At 42.6% G+C, this 18096-nt stretch overlaps 1 protein-coding gene across 1 annotated transcript; it reads right to left on the bottom strand.

Moving 5' to 3' along the window:
* Positions 1-15527: 15527 nt before the first annotated feature.
* LOC146673761 (uncharacterized) lies at positions 15528-16827 on the bottom strand. Its single transcript, XM_085391196.1, has 2 exons — positions 16358-16827; positions 15528-16042 (listed from the first exon to the last, which is right to left on the bottom strand). The coding sequence occupies exons 1-2, from the start codon at positions 16437-16439 to the stop codon at positions 15651-15653; spliced, it is 474 nt and encodes a 157-aa protein (XP_085247322.1). The 5' UTR covers positions 16440-16827; the 3' UTR covers positions 15528-15650.
* Positions 16828-18096: the final 1269 nt, after the last annotated feature.

The raw sequence follows: 18096 nt of genomic DNA on the forward strand, positions 1-18096 counted from the left end.
GCTCGCCTCTAACACTCAGAGCTAAAAAGTGCGTTTGTACCTCATTTTTCTCACTCTTGTTCATATAATGTTTATATTTTACTGTTTTTCCCGTTTGTAAATACTCGTTGTTACTTCTTTTCACACTCTGAGATAAGCGTGCTCAACTCGTCTCTTTTTGGTTCTCTCGATCGAATTGGTAGGTTTGGTTCATTCTTATTCGCCCTCTTAACAGCTAATTGTACAAGAAAAACAAAACATTTACCCTCTTTTTCATTTTTATCAAACTTTCTAGATATCTCAGACACCTTTATTTTTTCGAGTTTGCCGAATTCTTCTCAACCAGTGCTTGAGCGATCCACAGGCAAGAACATCCGTCTCTCCACACACGATAGACAGCATCTGCTCTCTACGCTAGATCAGCTCTGCGTGGATTTTGACCGCGAGTGACCGGATGTTGTTTCTGGCCTGAGTTTGCCTGAAATGCCGTGAGGCTCGTTTGAAAGATTGCGCCCGAGACCAACTCTGCCCCCAAGGCATGCATACCTTTAGCTGCCACCAGTGAGATATCAGAGCCGGGCTCCACATATCCAATCAGGAGCACGAGGAAGACAGCTTTTTGCAGACTCTCCAGAAATATACAAGTCCTTACCAACTGCTCTGCAACCCAGTGTTTCTTTGCTCCCTATGTTATGCTTTAAAAATATGATACATGTAATGTGATCATCAAAGAACATGATTTTTTTAAACTTTTATTCTTATGCTTTTAAAGTATGTCAGATTATCATAAAACACTTATTTGTATGTTATAATGTTTTTCTTACACCATGTGTAATTTTTAATTTTTATAAACACCTTGTTCATTGTATCAATGTGTAATTATGTATCTTTGATAAATAAATAAAATATTTAATCTTGTATTTGTGTACTTCCTGGTGATTCAATAAAAAATGAGTCACATATCGCTCTGATAAACACAGATCTCTGAAAGAAATGTTTGATGGAACAAAGGAAACAAGTGTCTTGCTACTAAACTTTTAAGTCACCATGGTTTAAATGAGAAAATGCCACTAGGAAACTAGCAGCTCTAAGTCTTTATGTAAAACATGAAAAACTCCATATCAGTGATATATCCATATCTAATTTCTCTTTCCAAAAAGAAGTGGACTGAGCAACAGGAGCGGAAGCTCTTTAATTGAAACTCTTTGGAGAATTTCCTTAAAGAGGATCTTGTTTTGATTTTATTTTTGAGCCCTTTAATGTGCGTTTGTGCACTGTAGGAAGCCAGCTTTAGACAGGCAGGGTTTGCAAACTTTACAACTTTCAATACAGTTTCTATTCAAATCACATCTTATCTATCATTGTGTGGTTCCTTCTCTGCTGATCCTTTCAAGGCTCCATAGTCTTACCTAGAACTTTCTGATACTGGTCCAAAGTTGTCGAGACAATAATTTAATGCATATCTCATGTTATTTAATTGTAATACCTGTTACATGTGGGTCAGCATTCCTCCTGTAGTCCACGATGAGCTCCTTGGTCTTCTCGGTGTTAAGCAGCAGGTTGTTTGTGTCGCAACACTCAGCCAGACGATCCATCTCCTCCCTGTAGGCGGCCTCATCGTTGTCACTGATGAGGCCAATCACTGTGGTGTCATCTGCAAACTCAATGATGGTGTTGGAACCATCAGAAGGTCTGCAGTCGTGAGTGAAGAGGGAGTAGAGGAAAGGGCTCATCACACAGCCTTGTGGTACACCGGTGTTCATTGTGATTGTAGATGAGCAGTGGTTATCCAGCCGGACGGACATGTTGGGGCAGGTTCATCAGGAAGTACACTAACCATTTACACACGAGGGAACTGATGCCCAGGTCTGTCAGTTTCCTGATGAGTTGTGAGGAGAGGGTTGTATTGAACGCTGAACTGAAGTCTATAAACAGCATTCTGGCGTAGGTGTTGTTATTGTTCAGGTGTGAGAGGACAGAGTGCATTGCGATGGAGACTGCATCCTCCGTGCTCCTGTTCTGACAGTATGCAAATTGGTGGGGGTCCAGGGTGGGGGGAAGACAGGATTTGAAGTGTGCTAGGACCAGCCACTCAAAGCACTTAGTAATGATGGGGGCGAGGGCTACTGGGCGGTACTTATTGAGGCTTGATGGGTTGGAGTTTTGGGGTATCAGGACGATGGAGGTGGATTTAAAGCAGGCCAGATTTGCAACATTTAATGCAAATCTGTGTAGTTAGTGTGTAGTGTAGTCAATAGTTTAGTTGTGTGTGTCAGAACAATGAGGCGATTGCTAAATGTTACAGGTGTTACAGGAGTGATACATCTCCTGTTGTCAGGCCTGCAGGTATCAGCCTGTTGTTCTTCTTTATCTCATAGTGGACACAAATTATTTTTTGGAGTTGCACAAATAATTTGTGTGGCATCAAATTTGATGCAGAACACCTGATTGTTCTGTAAATAGTTTGAAATGTTTATTTAAAAAAATGCCTTGGCTGCATTTTTAGTTAAACAGCTGGAAAAAACTTTGTTTTTTGCATAACTCAGTTACTTTTTTGAAGAAGTAACTATACAATTAATTGCCAAACATTGGTTATTATATACTGTATTTTGCAGAGTTACAGGACTCACTCCCAGACATCTGATTCATCTCATAATACAAGTCAGAGCTTTATATTAAAAAAAGAAAAGAAAGTTGTGTTGTCAAAATTGGAGTTCAAGTTATTTTTACTTCCAATAGTGTTAACATACTAAACAGGTCATGAACAAGATGTGTTTAAACTTTCATTGTAAGTGGATTAAAGCAGTTAATTAAAAGTAGTCTAACATAAATGTAAATGCTGTAATTTGATTATTTTAATAAACCATGTAACTTGGATGGATTTGATGCTGGTGTGACCACAGTGCACACGTCTGATGTCGCTCACAGTGGTCCAAGGAGCCGCTCAGGGAGTTTGTGCGTTCGCTCAGACACATGAGAAATTAGAGGGAACATCGATCTAATGGTCATGAGTCCTTGCCACAAGCATCGGGGGTTGGAGTTGGAGAAGTGTTGCTTCTTTTTAAAATGGTGTTTGGCTTTATTGATACCCCTCTTTAGCTTAGCCCTGGATGTATTATAGGCCTGTGCATCTCTGGACCTGAGGGACATGTTGCTTAATTATTATTACTCCACCTTGGTATTACATACCAATTCTCCACCTTGGTATATAATACCAAGGTGGAGAATTATGTTACATAAGAATTCAAAAAGTTCACACACAAAGACACATAGAAAATACAGATATTTATTTCCAAATGCAAACATAGTAGACATAGTAGACCTGTGTTTGTAGAATAATTAAATGTAGGTAGTACCAGTGTCTAAACCAGACATCGTGAGAGGGTTTTAAGAGAGAGCAGTTAGGGTGTCCTGCACTGTTCATATAGATTAACTCAGCTGATATGAATACAGTACAAGGGGGTATCTTTCTGGGTATTTTTCTTAAATTAAAGTAATTTCAGCTAGAAGTGAGTGACACGAAACAATCCTCCAGTCTTTTCAGATGACAGAAGTTCCTGTATACAGTGTGCCAGACAATATATAATCGCTTAAATGGCAGTGTATTATATAACTGTTTCATGCAAGCAGAGGTCGACTCGACTTGAGTTCGACTCCATCATCAATTTTCATTCTTTAAAGCAACACTGTAATTATGTCTCTCATTTACTACTAACACACTGCTTGTTGGCATTCAGTTACAAAGACGAGGTGAGTCAGTAGCTGATAGATTGGCAGCCGTGTTTTTGCAGAAATCAACAATGCTATATATACTATATTTCTACCTTGACAACTAAAGTTTTTTCCAAAACTTTAGAGGTGGTGTCCTGTACTAGCAATGCATTCTTGGGCATGCCTTCCTCGTTCAGAGGGTCACCAGCTTAAAAAAAACATAATCCTCAAACATATTAATTTCATGTCTCTCTCTCTCTCTCTCTCTCTCTCTCTCTCTCTCTCTCTCTCTCTCATTTTTTGTTTTTTTTTTTTGCCTGGAGGGCAAAAAACAAATCATTTGTCTTCTCTGTCCAAAATGTGAACATTGGCATCCTCAAAACAGTAACCTTTATCCTTTAGATGCAGATCTACAAGCAGATCCCACCTGAGATGTTTTCTACATGCCACAGTGAAGGGCCACCATTATGGTCTGGGGAGCTTTTTCCCTCAGTGGAACAATAGAGCTTCAGGAGGTGCAAGGGTGTCAGCCGCTAACTATGTCCAGATGTTACAGAGGGCATCCTTCATGACTGAGGGCCCTCGTCTGTGTGGTAACAACTGGGTTTTTCAAAAAGACAAGGCTACAGTACACAATGCTGGCAGGACAAGGAACTCCTTCCAGGAGGATAACATCACTGTTTTGGACCATCCTACGTGTTCCCATGATCTAAATCAAGTTGAGAACTTTTGGGGATGGATGGCAAGGGAAGTTTACAAAAATGGACAACAATTCCAGACATTAACACAGAATCCTTTGGTAAGTGTATTCTTCATCAGAACTGCCTGTGTTTTGGTCATGTGTGTCAACAATTGTTGTTTTCTTTACCTTTGGTTGTCTCTTTTTAGGTTGTGAAAGAGGTGTTTTCTCTAGGGCCAGTTCATTTACTGGCAGCAGCATTGTCAAAGTTAAAGCTGAGATTTTATGAAATACCAGCAGCATCAGTCATGATCATTTCCAAAAAAATTGGTTCACTTTATCTTAAGAAATAAAAGTTGGAAGTTTAAGGTAACAGTAGTCCCAGTGGTAATCAGAGCATTAGTTGCGGTAAATCCCAAACTAGGTGAGTGGCTCCAGCAGATAGATCTCTGTCCAGAAGAGCGCAGTCCTAGGAACAGCAAAGATACTCTCAAGCTCCCAGGCCTCTGGTAGAGAACCCAAGCTTGAAGGATAAAGACCACCCACAGGAGTAAGGGAAAATAAGAGACTCGTATTTGTCTCCCCTTACTTCAACTGCACAGAGACATCTAAAAAGTGGCTAATTTATTTGGAATATTATTAATAGAAGCCACACAGTAGTAAAAAACAAAACAAAAGGGGGGGATCAAATTGTAATTCCCATGATGACATATTGTTTTCTAACTGTCCAAAGTCTTGGACTAGAAGGACATATTATTAACACCAGCAAGTGCAGATAAATATTTATTTCCCTAATTTTAATATATGTATATTTTGACTGCTGAATATATATATGCCTTGACACAAGAGATGTAACACAGACAGATGCTTCACTGAAAGCTTTAATGTTGCAAAACAAGAAAAAACAAAGAAACAACAGTTTTGTAGGATCAATGCTGTGGTAACACAATCAGTCTGCTCTTGTTAAAGACACAAGGCCTAAAAGACAATGCAGCTTTTGCTGATTTGTCATTTTGATGTTTAGATTGGTACCAAGAAAGGAAAAATGTAACTAGGAAAAGAAGTAGGAGCAAGCATAACACAAACACTATTATACATCGGTTTGTGTTTTACTGGAAAATTTATGCTTCAGTCTCAGCCCTGGTGTTCTGATATTTTCTTGGCACAGACAGATGGCCGATTTTCGTGACACTGCATATCATCCCAACACTTGGAATCTGCAAATTTCAAAACCAGAAATCGGTAAATTCTATTGCTGTCAGCGTTATTCGTGTTAAAATGACGTTAACGCCATACCGTCATTAACGCAGCAAATCGCCCTTAGCAAGTCAACGCAGCTCGCCCCATGCAAGGGGCTGCACACGGCTGCAAAGCGTTAATGAACCAACCACACTGACAGGTTGATGCCATGCAGCCCATGCACGGCGTGAGCCACGGTAATGGCGTTAATGTCATTTTAACGAGATTAATGCTGACGGCACTAGTAAATTCATTAAAAAAAAAATTATTCAGAAATTAGGCAATCATGTTAAATATTGTGCTTTGAATTACCGCCATAATTCATCTGCAGACAATCCTGCTTGCCGCTATTATTAGGCTCTCCGGGGCACCAGTGTGTATAGTGGAAAGGGGTCCCATCACTCCACAGCCAAACATTTTCCTAGAAGACAGAAATTGATAGCATCATTTCGGGCAGGCCAAAAGATCATGCCTAGCCAAAGTCTTGTGAAATCAGCTTTATTTAATTGACATAACCAATGTAGGCAGCTGGTGAATCTCAAATATTATTTATTATATAATTTAAGCTTCTTTTAATTGATTCATGTCAATTGATTTTACATTTTGAGATAATGGTAATCTGTCATCATTAACCGTTTGAGACCTATTGGAGCAGGAATACTTCGTTTTGCGTATCTATTTTTAAATACCGGTAGAACTGCAACCACATAAGTTAGCACATTATTATTTTTATTATTTATTTTTTTGCATAGCAAACCGGAGAAGTTGTACTTAAATCTTATGCATTCAGCTTGTTCTAGGTCACAGTTTCCTTTCCCATATGGCTTTGCAAAAATTGCATAAAACGCACTTGCAGTAAAAAAAAAAAAAAAACCCATAATATTCCAGAAACACGCTTTGCTGATCTGATCAGCTGTTCGTAACACTTCCTATGTTAGAATAGACATCGGTGCGAACTGTCGCATGTCCGCCATTACCTGCTAAAACCGGAAGTGACGTCATATTTCGTGGGAAACTTAGTTTGGTTTTCCCTTAACGACCTTTATAAACCCATGCTGGTGTTTTTAAAAGTTATGTTTGACTTTATGCTTTTCTGTATAGTTTCTGGGATGCTAAGAACTAAAACTTCAGTGCTGGAAATAGTTTAGTTTGATGCACATGCACACGCTGTTTTCTTTGCTAATTTGCATTATACTATTTATTTATCATTATTATTAGTATTTCCCTGCAGTATATAAAAAAACCAATCTCAAAAATAAAACTATAAAAACACTCAAAACAAATTTCCTGTGGTTGGAAACTATTTTGTGCAACTATTTTGTATTTACAGTTTTGAGAGATAAAATGAAATATGTGTAAAAACAAAACAAAAAGTATTTTATTTTTTGTGGACTTTATTGCAATTTTTTTTAATTTATGAAGTTACTATAGACGTAATGCATACATATTATTATTATTATTTTTTTAAATGACATCAGAAACAGCAGTATGCGACATTACGTGATGGCAGAGCTTCAGTTCATCCTTTGTCATTTTTTTTTTTTTTTTTTTTTTTTTTTAATAAATAGGACAGGGGGAATGAATGAGAGAAAGAGGGGGAGAGAAAGAAAGAAAACCAAAGGGGAGAAGAGACGGTGAGAAGGGGGGGGGAAGAGAGAGAAAAAAAAAAAAAGAACTCCTGGGTCACCTGTATGGAGAAAAAAAAAAAACAAACAAAAAAAACAAACAGAGGAGACAGCAAACAACAAAGAGCAACATAATAATAGAGAAAACAAAGCACCATCACAATAAACTAGCTAGTCATAGATATCAATATTTACTAAATAATAAACGATATTGTGCAGCACGCAAGATAGACAGCGCACAGTGTGCTTTGAGGCAGCAGCCAAGAAAGCTTTAGTCCGCGTCTGTGAATACCCATGTGTGCATACCTGTGTGGATCAGCATGCTTGCATTCCAAAGGTTTCTCCATGTAATGATCTGCTAGGGAGTGTGGGGGGGCCACAGCCCCGTCCTCCAGGGTGTGAAGTGGGTATGGAGGAGATCAAAACTCCAGACATCCAGAGGCCCCCAGAACACAAGAGACCATGGAAGACCAACAGAGGGGCAACCGCGCCACTGTTCCAGTAAGAGCTGAGGAGAGTCCCAGATGAGGGCTCGCCCAGCAGCCGCGGAGCAGAAGTCAGGGGGAGTTGCAGTGACGCGCCCGTGAGCTCCGCCGGCCCCCAACTGCGCCTGAGTGACCGAGCCCCAGGCCGAGAGGCCGGGGGCACCCCACCTCCAAAGGGGCCCGAGCGAGCCCCAGGCCCCAGGCCCCGACAAGCGGCCGCCAAGGAGTGAGCCGGTGTGTACCCGGACGCCCACCCCCAGACACAAAGAACCACCAACACACCGACACCTGAGGGAGTCCGCCACCGGCAGGGGAAGTGGTGGTGGGTGGAGATAGGCCTCCAAACCTTGGAGGGCCTGAGGTGTCCCCAGAGAGGTGGCGTCTGATACCCAACCTGACATATAGACACAGACATACAGGCACACACAGACACAAACATCCATTCCCACCCTCATGCTCTCATATGCACTCACTCCACACTCAACCAACGTGGAGACAGACATAAAGAGACGCTGTACACACAATCACACTCCCCAAGCGTACTCTACAAACCGGGTCTAGGTACCCTTGCCCCTGGAGGGGGGAATTGCACCCAGACCCAGGTGGTGTTACCCTTTTCCCTGCGGTGGGGAGAGGCAGACCACCCCGACTCCGCAGCAGCAGGGAGGCCCCACACCCCAGACCGCAGTCGGACGGCCAACTCCTCCTACTAGCCCTCCCGCTCCAGCAGGCCGCAGAGAATGGGGGTGGGAGAAGACTCCAAACCTCCCTCCACCCGCTCATTGTAGTGTTGATGCATATGTGTTCTAAGGTGCAATTAAAACCCAGGAGGGCATGGAGCTACCTGCCAAGGAGCAGCAGGTAAGCGCATAGTCCCTCCTGCTAGCCCTCAATGACTAAGTGTATTTAAAATTGAGAGGTGGGCAACGACGTCAGGGGTGAGGTATACACCCTGATGGTAATTTGGACTCCGTGATTGTGCCCACCCCCAAGATCCTATATGTATGTGTAATGAGAGTGTGAATAATGTGAATGTCTAAGTTGTGGGATAAAATTGAGGCAGAGGCAGCCAGAAGGGGACAGGGGGGGGGGGGGGGGGGGGTAGCCTCCTCTGCACCCTGGTGACATACCCCCACTCCAAGGCCCTGCATGTGTGGGTGGTTGTGGAGGAGCGGGAAGAGGGAGGCAGCTGGAGATGGGGAGGGAAGGAAGGGAGGGGCAGGTAACCCCTCCCTGGGGCCAGCTCCCCCGCTGACCCCAGTAGGCACTCCCACCCTTCGCGACCCGCCAGGGAAGGGGGGCCCAGGCCCATCAGACCGGGGCCCAGTGCAGTAGCGCCCTCCGGCTCCACAGAGCCCTGGACAGTCCACCCAACCCCACCACAGAGAAAACTGCACCCACCCCACCATCCACACATCTTCCAGACTACATAAGACGGTAAACGCCCAGGCTGAGATCTTCCTCCACCTCTCCTGTATCTCCCCCTCCTGCAGAGAGTTCCTGAAGAGAAGAAAGCTCCTGCAAGATGTGACCATCCCCCCCACCAGTTGAAGAGCCCCCCAGGCGGCTCGACGCACCGGCGGCACCCTGCTCCAGGGCCGGGCCCCCATGCACCCACCCGCCCACAACCCCGGCAACACACCAACCAGGACCCAAGCCCCCGAGGCCCGGCCCGGGCCCCAGCCCAGAGACGGAGCGCCCCCAGAACCTCACTACCCAGGGGCAGCCAGGTTGCCAGGTCAGTAACCCACGTCCGTCAGCACAGACCCTCCCCTAGCCCCGCTGCACGCAGCCGCGAGGAAACAGTCACCTGAGAGCCAACAGAGCCCCCAACCGAACGTGACCGCTACCCCGGGTTGAGCCCCCCAAGGAAGATGCCTCCGGGGAACCCCCCGACGCCCTAAGCCTGTCCCTACCCCCTCACCAATCACAACAGTGAAGGCGGGACCAAACTATGACCCCCCACCCCCACTAGGTGATGGAGCTGATAAAAGGGGCCCAGAGCAATTGATCTAATGTGGTGGCAGAGGCTGTGTCAAGACTAATGTAATCTAATAGATAATTTCTATATTGGTTAGAATTAAGATTATTTTTATTTTTCCAGTTCATGAGGACTGTTTTCTTGGCTATGCATAGGGCAGTGAAGATCATATGGGCTATATTCTTTTCTGAAGTGACATTATCTAAGCTGCCCAGTAGACACACTAAGGGGGAAGTTGGAATGTTACATTTCAGACACTTTGATAAGTCTTCACATATCTCGCGCCAAAACTTTTGCACTGGTGGACAGAACCAAAGAGCGTGGATGTAATTGTCTGGTGTATTGCCTTGACAGTGTGAGCAGTTGTTGGAAGATGTAAAGCCCATCTTGAACATCCGATGACCTGTATAGTGCACTCTATGAAGTATTTTGTATTGTATTAATTGCAGACTGGGATTTTTAATTAATTTAAAAGTTTTTAAGCAAATCTGAGACCAGAAGTTTTGGTCTAGGTTGACTGATAAATCTGCTTCCCACTTTGCAGTAGGAAGGGATATTGATTCATCTAATTTAGAAAGTGTTCTGTATATTTTAGATAATAATTTGGGGGATTTAAGAGTAAGAAAATGTGCCGCACTTAGTGGTGTTTGTAATTCAACTTGACTGAGGTTAAATTTCTTTTTTACTATGGATTTAATTTGTTGATATTCTAAAAACCTTGTCTTGTTGATCCCATATTGTTCAACTAGTCTGTCAAATGGAATAAATTCTGTTCCCTCTAATATATGTTCTAAGTATTTAATTCCTTTACAACTCCATTCTGGGAAATTAATCATATTATTGTTTTGTAATATGTCAGGGTTATTCCAGATAGGTGTACGTTTGCATGGGATTAATGAAGACTCCGTTATTTTTAGAAACTCCCACCATGCTGTTAGAGAAAAGCTGATGTTGATACTTTTAAAGCATTCATGTCTTTTGATGTTTGAGCTAATAAATGGTAGGTCTGAAATCTCTAGATCCTTGCATAGTGCCTGTTCAACATCTAGCCAGGGCTCAACTAAGAAGGTATGTTTTAACCATTCTGAGATGAACTGAAGCCTGTTGGCTAAGAAGTATTGGTGAAAATTAGGCAGATCTAATCCTCCTCTATCCTTGGTTCTTTGTAGCGTTTTTAAGCTAATACGCGGGGGTTTATCTTTCCAAAGGAATTTGGAAATATATGAATCCAGAGATCTGAACCAATCTTGTGATGGTTTGTTAGGGATCATCAAAAATAAGTAATTTATTTTTGGCAAGATCATCATTTTTATAGTGGCGACCCTTCCCATGAGTGATATGGGTAAAGATTTCCATCTAGTCAGATCGCCTTCTACTTTCTTTAGAAGTGGGATGTGGTTTAGTTTAGTTAAGTCTGAAAGCTTAGGAGAGACATTAATACCTAAATATTTAATATTTCCGGATTGCAGTGGGGCAGAGGAAGAATTATGGAAGGAGCAGTTAATGGGGAGAACTGTAGATTTTGGCCAGTTAATTGAATAATCTGAAACTCTTGAAAACCAGTTTATTAAAGTAATTACCTCAGAGAGGTTGGTTTGTGTGTTTTGCAGAAAAAGCAACACATCATCCGCATAGAGACTGATTTTATGTTCTATGTTCTTACATTTTATGCCCTTAATTGTTGTAGCCTGTCTAAATGCTGCTGCTAGAGGTTCGATAAAAATTGCAAAAAGTGAAGGGGAGAGTGGGCATCCCTGTCTGGTGCCCCTCAGGAGACAGAAGCTGGAGGATGTCTGGTCATTTGTTCTGATACGAGCCGTTGGGGAATTGTATAATATTCTTATCCAGTTTATGAAAGAGTTTCCAAAACCAAATTTGTGTAAAGTTGCGAATAAAAATTTCCAATTAACTCTGTCAAATGCTTTTTCTGCATCTAGAGATAATATTATGGTTTCGATGTTTTTATCGTATGAGTAGTCTATTAAATTAAGTAATCTACGAGTGTTTGTTGAGGAGTGCCGACCTTTTATGAAACCAGTTTGGTCAGGATGAATTAAGAGGGGGGTCATTTTCTCTAATCTCTTTGAGAGAGCTTTGCAGATTATTTTAAGGTCTACATTTAAAAGAGAAATTGGACGATAGCTTGAGGGAAATAAAGGGTCTTTGCCTGGTTTTAGCAGGAGACTAATGTTGGCAGAATTCATATTTGGTGGTAGTCTGCCCTTTTCCTCGATTTCCTGCAACATGCTGTGGAATACTGGTGCCAAAATTGTCCAGAATTCTTTGTAGAATTCTGCAGGGAAGCCGTCTGGACCTGGAGCCTTATTATTGGGCATACTTATCAGGGCTTCCTGGAGTTCACTTGGCGTCAGTGGCGAATCCAGTTCCATTGCTTGACTGTCTAGTAATTTTGGAAGAGTTACGTTGTCAAGAAACAGATCAATTTCATTTTTAGATGGGTTTATTTGTGGTGAGTATAAAGTTTCATAGAAATCCCTAAAAATGTTGTTTATTCCTCCAGGATCATATATTGTGTTCCCCGATAAATCTTTAGCAGCACATATAGTTATTTTTTCTTTATTTATTTTTAGCTGGTTAGCTAGAAATCGACCTGATTTGTTACTGTGTTCAAAATTCTGCAAGCGAAGTCTTTGTATAAGGAATTGTGTTTTTTTATTAATAGTTTCATTTAATTCTAGTTTTGTTTTGCATATTTTGTTCAATGTTTCCTGATCTTGGTGGGACGCGTAGGCTTCTTCTAGTGATTTGATGTTTTTTTCTAATTCCTGAATATTTTTGTTTTCTTCTTTCTTTTTGTGTGATGAGAAAGAAATTATTTTACCTCTCATCACAGCTTTCCCTGCTTCCCATAGAACAGAAGCAGATATTCCGGGAGTGTCATTAAAGTCTAAATATGAAGTCCATTCCTTTTTAAAGTATTTAATAAAGTCTTCATCTTTAAGTAGTGATATATTAAATCTCCAGTTTTTACTTGGCGTAGTATTATTCTTGTGCATTAGTGTTAAAGATACAGGAGCATGATCGCTGACAGCTATAGGGTGAATCTCAGTGTCTGAAATGTCACACAGCAGTGAGCTGCTGACCAAAAAATAATCCAGACGAGAGTAAGAGTGATGAACATGCGAGAAAAAAGTATATTCCTTACTGGTGGGGTGAAGAGAGCGCCATGCATCGCAAAGACCAAAGTCGTTCATATACTGTTTGACAGAGGTGTGGACTCGAGTCACATGACTTGGACTCGAGTCAGACTCGAGTCATTAATTTTATGACTTTAGACTTGACTTGAAAAAATGTTCTAAGACTTGTGACTTGACTTGGACTTTTACACCAATGACTTGGGACTTGAATTGGACTTGAACCGGTTTACTTGAAAAGACTTGATATTTTACCCCAAATATAAAATTTAACATGCATATTATATAGAGATTGAAAATGTGACGTCATTCACGGGTAGAACCGCAAAGGATTCTGGGAACTCGTGGCAAGCGGTCAAGCGGTACTAGCGCACGCAGGCTTTCAATTAAAATCAGTTATACAGCGATAAAAAGAAACACAAAAATGTCAAGAAGCTGTTGTATTATTAACTGCAATAGCCGGTCGCATGACAGCCACGCGAAGCCGACGGGTAAAGAGATCGGTTGTTATCGGATTACGTCGTTGAGGAGAAATTGTTCAAGCCATGTTTCCGAAGTAACAAAGACACGACTGGATTGCAGCCATTCAAAGACCAATTATAACGTCCCAGAACACTCCAGCTCACAGGTTAGTCTGCTCCAAGCATTTACACGAAGGTCAGTGTTTTTTAGTAGTTAATACGTCATTTTCATAACATAATTGGTGATATAGGTTACAAGCAAGTCTGGCGCTGAACAGAAATTGTCGCGCTATGCTCCTTTATTTATTGTGCATAAATAGTGAATTGTCCTGACACAATATTGCGTTTCGCTTCTGTTATTATGGTGCATTGACAAAAACATATACTTTTATTCACAGGATAAAACAGTTGTTTTGTATCACTAATTGTCCAGTACGATTACAGCATATATTATTGTCACTGCTACATTTCTGTGACGGGTACCAGAAATTATTTCCACTGCTAATTAATTACCATTGAGCTCAAAGGTCCTATTAATAAACGGTTAACGAATGTGTATTTATGACGACGATTTGTGAGACTGGTAAACTTATGATACGTACGATGGTCTTTACTTTCTACACGGTGCATTTCAAGGTCCTGCACCCATCCGGCGGTAAACTGTACCTGGGCTTGTTGCAGTGACCTGAAGTTACTAAACTTCATGAGTGTATGCACTCACTCCAAGAACCGTATAATTATAAATATGCATATAAATATGCTACGATGAGATAGCTGACTTCATCTAACTAGCAAATGTTGTCCAGGCTACGTTGGTGATACAGTTTTTTTAATGTGTATGATATTTTTGTCATGCGATTTTAAAGCCGGTCCTACAACCGCATCCAAGAATAACATGCAGCTTATCTCAGAACTGTCGGTGAAAATTATTCTTGGAGCTAGGTTTAATTGAGCTGCATTTTAAAGAGGTGCAATTTCACAATTTGTGTATATTTTCTAAGTTCACTATTTTGTCATGTGTTGAGAAAAACACAGATTTTAAAATTACATGGTCTAATATTTACATTTAGCATAACTGCAACATTATTTTTTCATTTTTTTTTTTTTAAAGACTCGAAAGGACTTGAAATTCAAAGTTTCAGACTTGTGACTTGACTCGGACTTTTACACCAGTGACTTGAGACTCGACTCTGACTTGCCTGACATTACTTGAGACTTGACTTGAGACTTGAGGATAAAGACTTGAGACTTACTTGAGACTTGCAAAACAATGACTTGGTCCCACCTCTGCTGTTTGATTATATTTGTGGACTGCCAATTACGCTGAGTTCCTGTTGTGTTGAGCCTATCCATTTCTTCATTTAGTCCAAGGTTGAGGTCACCGCCAAGAATGAGTGTGCAATCAAGGTGTTCAGAGAGTGCACTAAAAAAACCGTGGAAGAATGAGGGTTCATCAACATTTGGACCATATATACTAACAATACATAGTTTTTTGTTCAATATTGATAGTTTAATAATTAGAAATCTACCCTCTGGATCTATAACTGTATCGAGTACTGTAAAATTAACATTTTTATGTATTAAAATTGCTACTCCCCGTTGTCTAGAATTATAACCGGCTGCAAACACGTTAGGAAACTCAGGTGTTTTAAGTTTATTTAAACCTGTGACAGGTTTGTGAGTTTCTTGTAATAAAACAACATCTGCCTGTAGTTTTTTAAGCTGGTTAAATATTTTTAACCTCTTTCCTCTGGTGCCAGCTCCATTTACATTCCATGTGACAAACCTCAGCATGCCCTTAATTGTGCGTGTATGTCTGATGATGTATGCTGGGTGTTTCGTTTAGACAGGTGGAGAGAATATGGAAACATCCCTTGTTTGTAAATAGAAAGAGAAAAAGAAGTGTGGTGAGAGACTCCATAAGTCTGACTATGTGTGTGAATATTCACTAATATGAACAAGCGTGGCTTGCTTATGTGTCCTGCAAGTCTGTGCGTGCTGTGAGGTTGTTGTGAATGTGCTGCCGTTGAGCTGATGTGTTTGCGTGATCGTGTTGTGAAAATATGGAGAAATAGAGGGTGTTGTTTGTAGGTGAGTGGGGAAGTAGGTGACCACAGCAGTGAAAGACAAGAGAAAGAAAGAAACCACATGAACTGTGAGCGACAAAAAAAAAAAAAGAAACGAAACGGAAACATTCCAATTAAAGCAATGACGGAGGGTGACGGTGTTATATCTGCTATGACATCATATTGATATTACTAGCTTAAACTCATGTTAAAGGAGAGAGTGTGAATGAATAAGAAAAGAGTGTAGCGGGTTCTTATCTGGAGTGCAGTTAATATAACCACGGTGTGGTGCCGAGGTCGCGGTAAAGCTGTCCGTCCACGTAGAGCCGTTCCACGGCGATGACAGCACGGGAGCCTTTCTGGATGAAGCTGCGTCGAACTGGGAACAGGACCTTGCGTCGTTCCAGGATCTCTTTGGGGAACTGGTCGTTCACGCTGAAGTCCGTTCCTTTCAGCTCTCTGCCGCGACTCTTCACCTGTTCCTTCTGTTTGAATTGACTGAATTTGGCCACAATAGGCCGTGGTCTCCCGGTCCGCGACCGCGCGCCCCCCAAGCGATGTACTCTATCGAAGTCGATGTTCTTTACGGTGTCCTCCGGCAGCTTCAGGTGGATTTTAATGAAGTTTTTCACCGTTGCCTCTGCGTCCTCTCCGGCAGTTTCTGGAATACCAGAAAACACAAGATTATCTCTCATGCTACGGGCTTGTAGATCGATAACGGACTCTTTTATTTTTTTATTTTCAATCTTTAGCTGGGTCACGTTATCGGTGAGAGATTTAACCGACTCCCATAGCGTGGCATTTTCAGCGGCAAGCGTTTCCACCTGCCGCTGGCTGAATTCCAGGGATTCTCTCAGAGATTTAAATTCCCGGTGTAAAATCTCCACCAGGGACAGCCTCGCATCGAAACTGGACAATCGCTTGTCGATTGACTCCAGGATTTCTGCGATGTCTTTGCCGGCAGGCGATGTTGTACCGGGGGAGTCTGCCTGGCGACTTCTCTTCGATGACGGCGTCTCGATTTTGGACGGGGAAGATGCACTCTGGGCCTTATGCATTACTAAATCTTGAAAACAGCGGTCGATGTAATCTTGGAGAGCGTCTAAACTCTCCCCGTTGTCCTCCAGGGTGTTAGAGATGATAAAACAGATGTTGTTAGTTATATGACAATTGATTAGTATATTTGGTAATACTGAAGCTTGGAAAACCTTTGTTAAACTCTATGCTACCATTTGCTTTTTCTCCGCCAAAATCTCCGGCGTCTGATGTCACCTACAACATCACTTCCCGTCTCTGACTACACCAGGGAATATGCATACATATTATTAAAATTTGGGCTATACTGGTTGTATTGATGTATAGCAACTTGAAATGCTCCCAAAAATGGCACTACAGCATGTAAAAATATAAAGATAAGCTCTGGCGTACTTGGTTCTATGGTAGGTCTTAAAGGGTTAATAGAAACAGAAACATAACGTAATGATTTAAAAAAGTACCTCAGATGCATCAGTTCCTCCTATCCAAGTTTCTTTGTAGCCATGATCACCAGTCAGCTTCAGAATGTGATGGTACTCGCTGTTGCTGTGCACAGATGCAAGGTTTGCACCCATGGACAAGCAGTTTCTCTTCAGTGAAGAGTGACAGAGAGAGGTTTTTAAAGTCACAACGAGGCTACGATGTGTTTTAATCAAGTTTTGAAGACAATACAAATAAGAGAAACTTACCTCAGCTTGAGCCCAACTGATGGATCGTGGAACGTAGACAAAGCAGCGTTGATTGAAAAGAGTCCAACCATAAGGACAACCAGAGGACATGTTGAACCGGTAACTCTTTGCTGGGAACAAATAAATAGCTGTATGTATGTATCTCCAGCTGATATTGTACTGTTTGATTTTTTATTATGACATGTACAATATTGAAAAAAACAAAACAACCATACAAATACCAGCTTGACAATTAAATATTACATTGTGGCGGGGCGTGGCCTGCGGTGCCGTGCAGAGGAGGCGGACGCACCTGCACGGCATCCGCAATCACGCCCCGCCGAATTAAATATTGTACTGGGTCCTGTGGTTGGGTTGTTGTTGTGATAGTGTTGAGCGGGCAGCGGGAGAGCTGCAGCTCTGTGAGTATTGTGGACAGCAACCGTCAAAGCTTTAATAAAAAGCATCAAAATGCCACTGGGTCTGCCGTGGTCGTTTACAGTGGTGCCGAAACCCAGGACGGGAGGCACGGCAGATCCAGGAGTGGGCCAGCAGAGGGAGGACCTGGCGAGAATGGTGGCCGAGCTGGCGGCCACGCAGCAGGAGCAGGCGGCGGTGTGGCGCCGCAGGCGGGAAGAGCTGCAGGACCAGACCGAACGCCACCTGCAGAGGATGGAGAATCTGGCGGCGCTGATCCGGTCCTGCCCGACACCACCGCCACCCCCACCGGCGCTCCCCAATGGCGCTGGAGTGGAGGAGATCCAGTCCGTGCAGGCGCCCGTGCCGGCCCCCAGGTTGCGACCAACTAGCACGCAGCCTGCCACAGCGCCTGTCCCCACACCTCGCGTGGGAGCCGCAGGGGCTCTGCAGGGCCCGGTGCCCGTTCCTGCGCCTCGGAAGAAGGCGGCGGAGCCGGCAGCGGTGGAGGCGGCGCCCGAGGAGCCGCTCCAGCCGGGAGAGACAACAGTGGAGGCGGCGCCCGAGGAGCTGCTCCAGCCGGTAGAGGCAGTGC

This window comes from Rhamphochromis longiceps, linkage group LG3 (assembly GCF_057381845.1).
Source record: "Rhamphochromis longiceps isolate RC_006_pf linkage group LG3, R_longiceps_female_GT1.1, whole genome shotgun sequence".
Classification (NCBI taxonomy): Eukaryota; Metazoa; Chordata; class Actinopteri; order Cichliformes; family Cichlidae; genus Rhamphochromis; species Rhamphochromis longiceps.

Coding starts and splice junctions, on each gene's coding strand:
- LOC146673761 (XM_085391196.1), bottom strand. CDS start 16,439: ATGCATAAGGCCCAGAGTGCATCTTCCCCGTCCAAAATCGAGACGCCG. Junction 16,043..16,357: donor TCGCCAGGCAGACTCCCCCG/GTACAACATCGC, acceptor CTGGTATTCCAG/AAACTGCCGGAGAGGACGCA.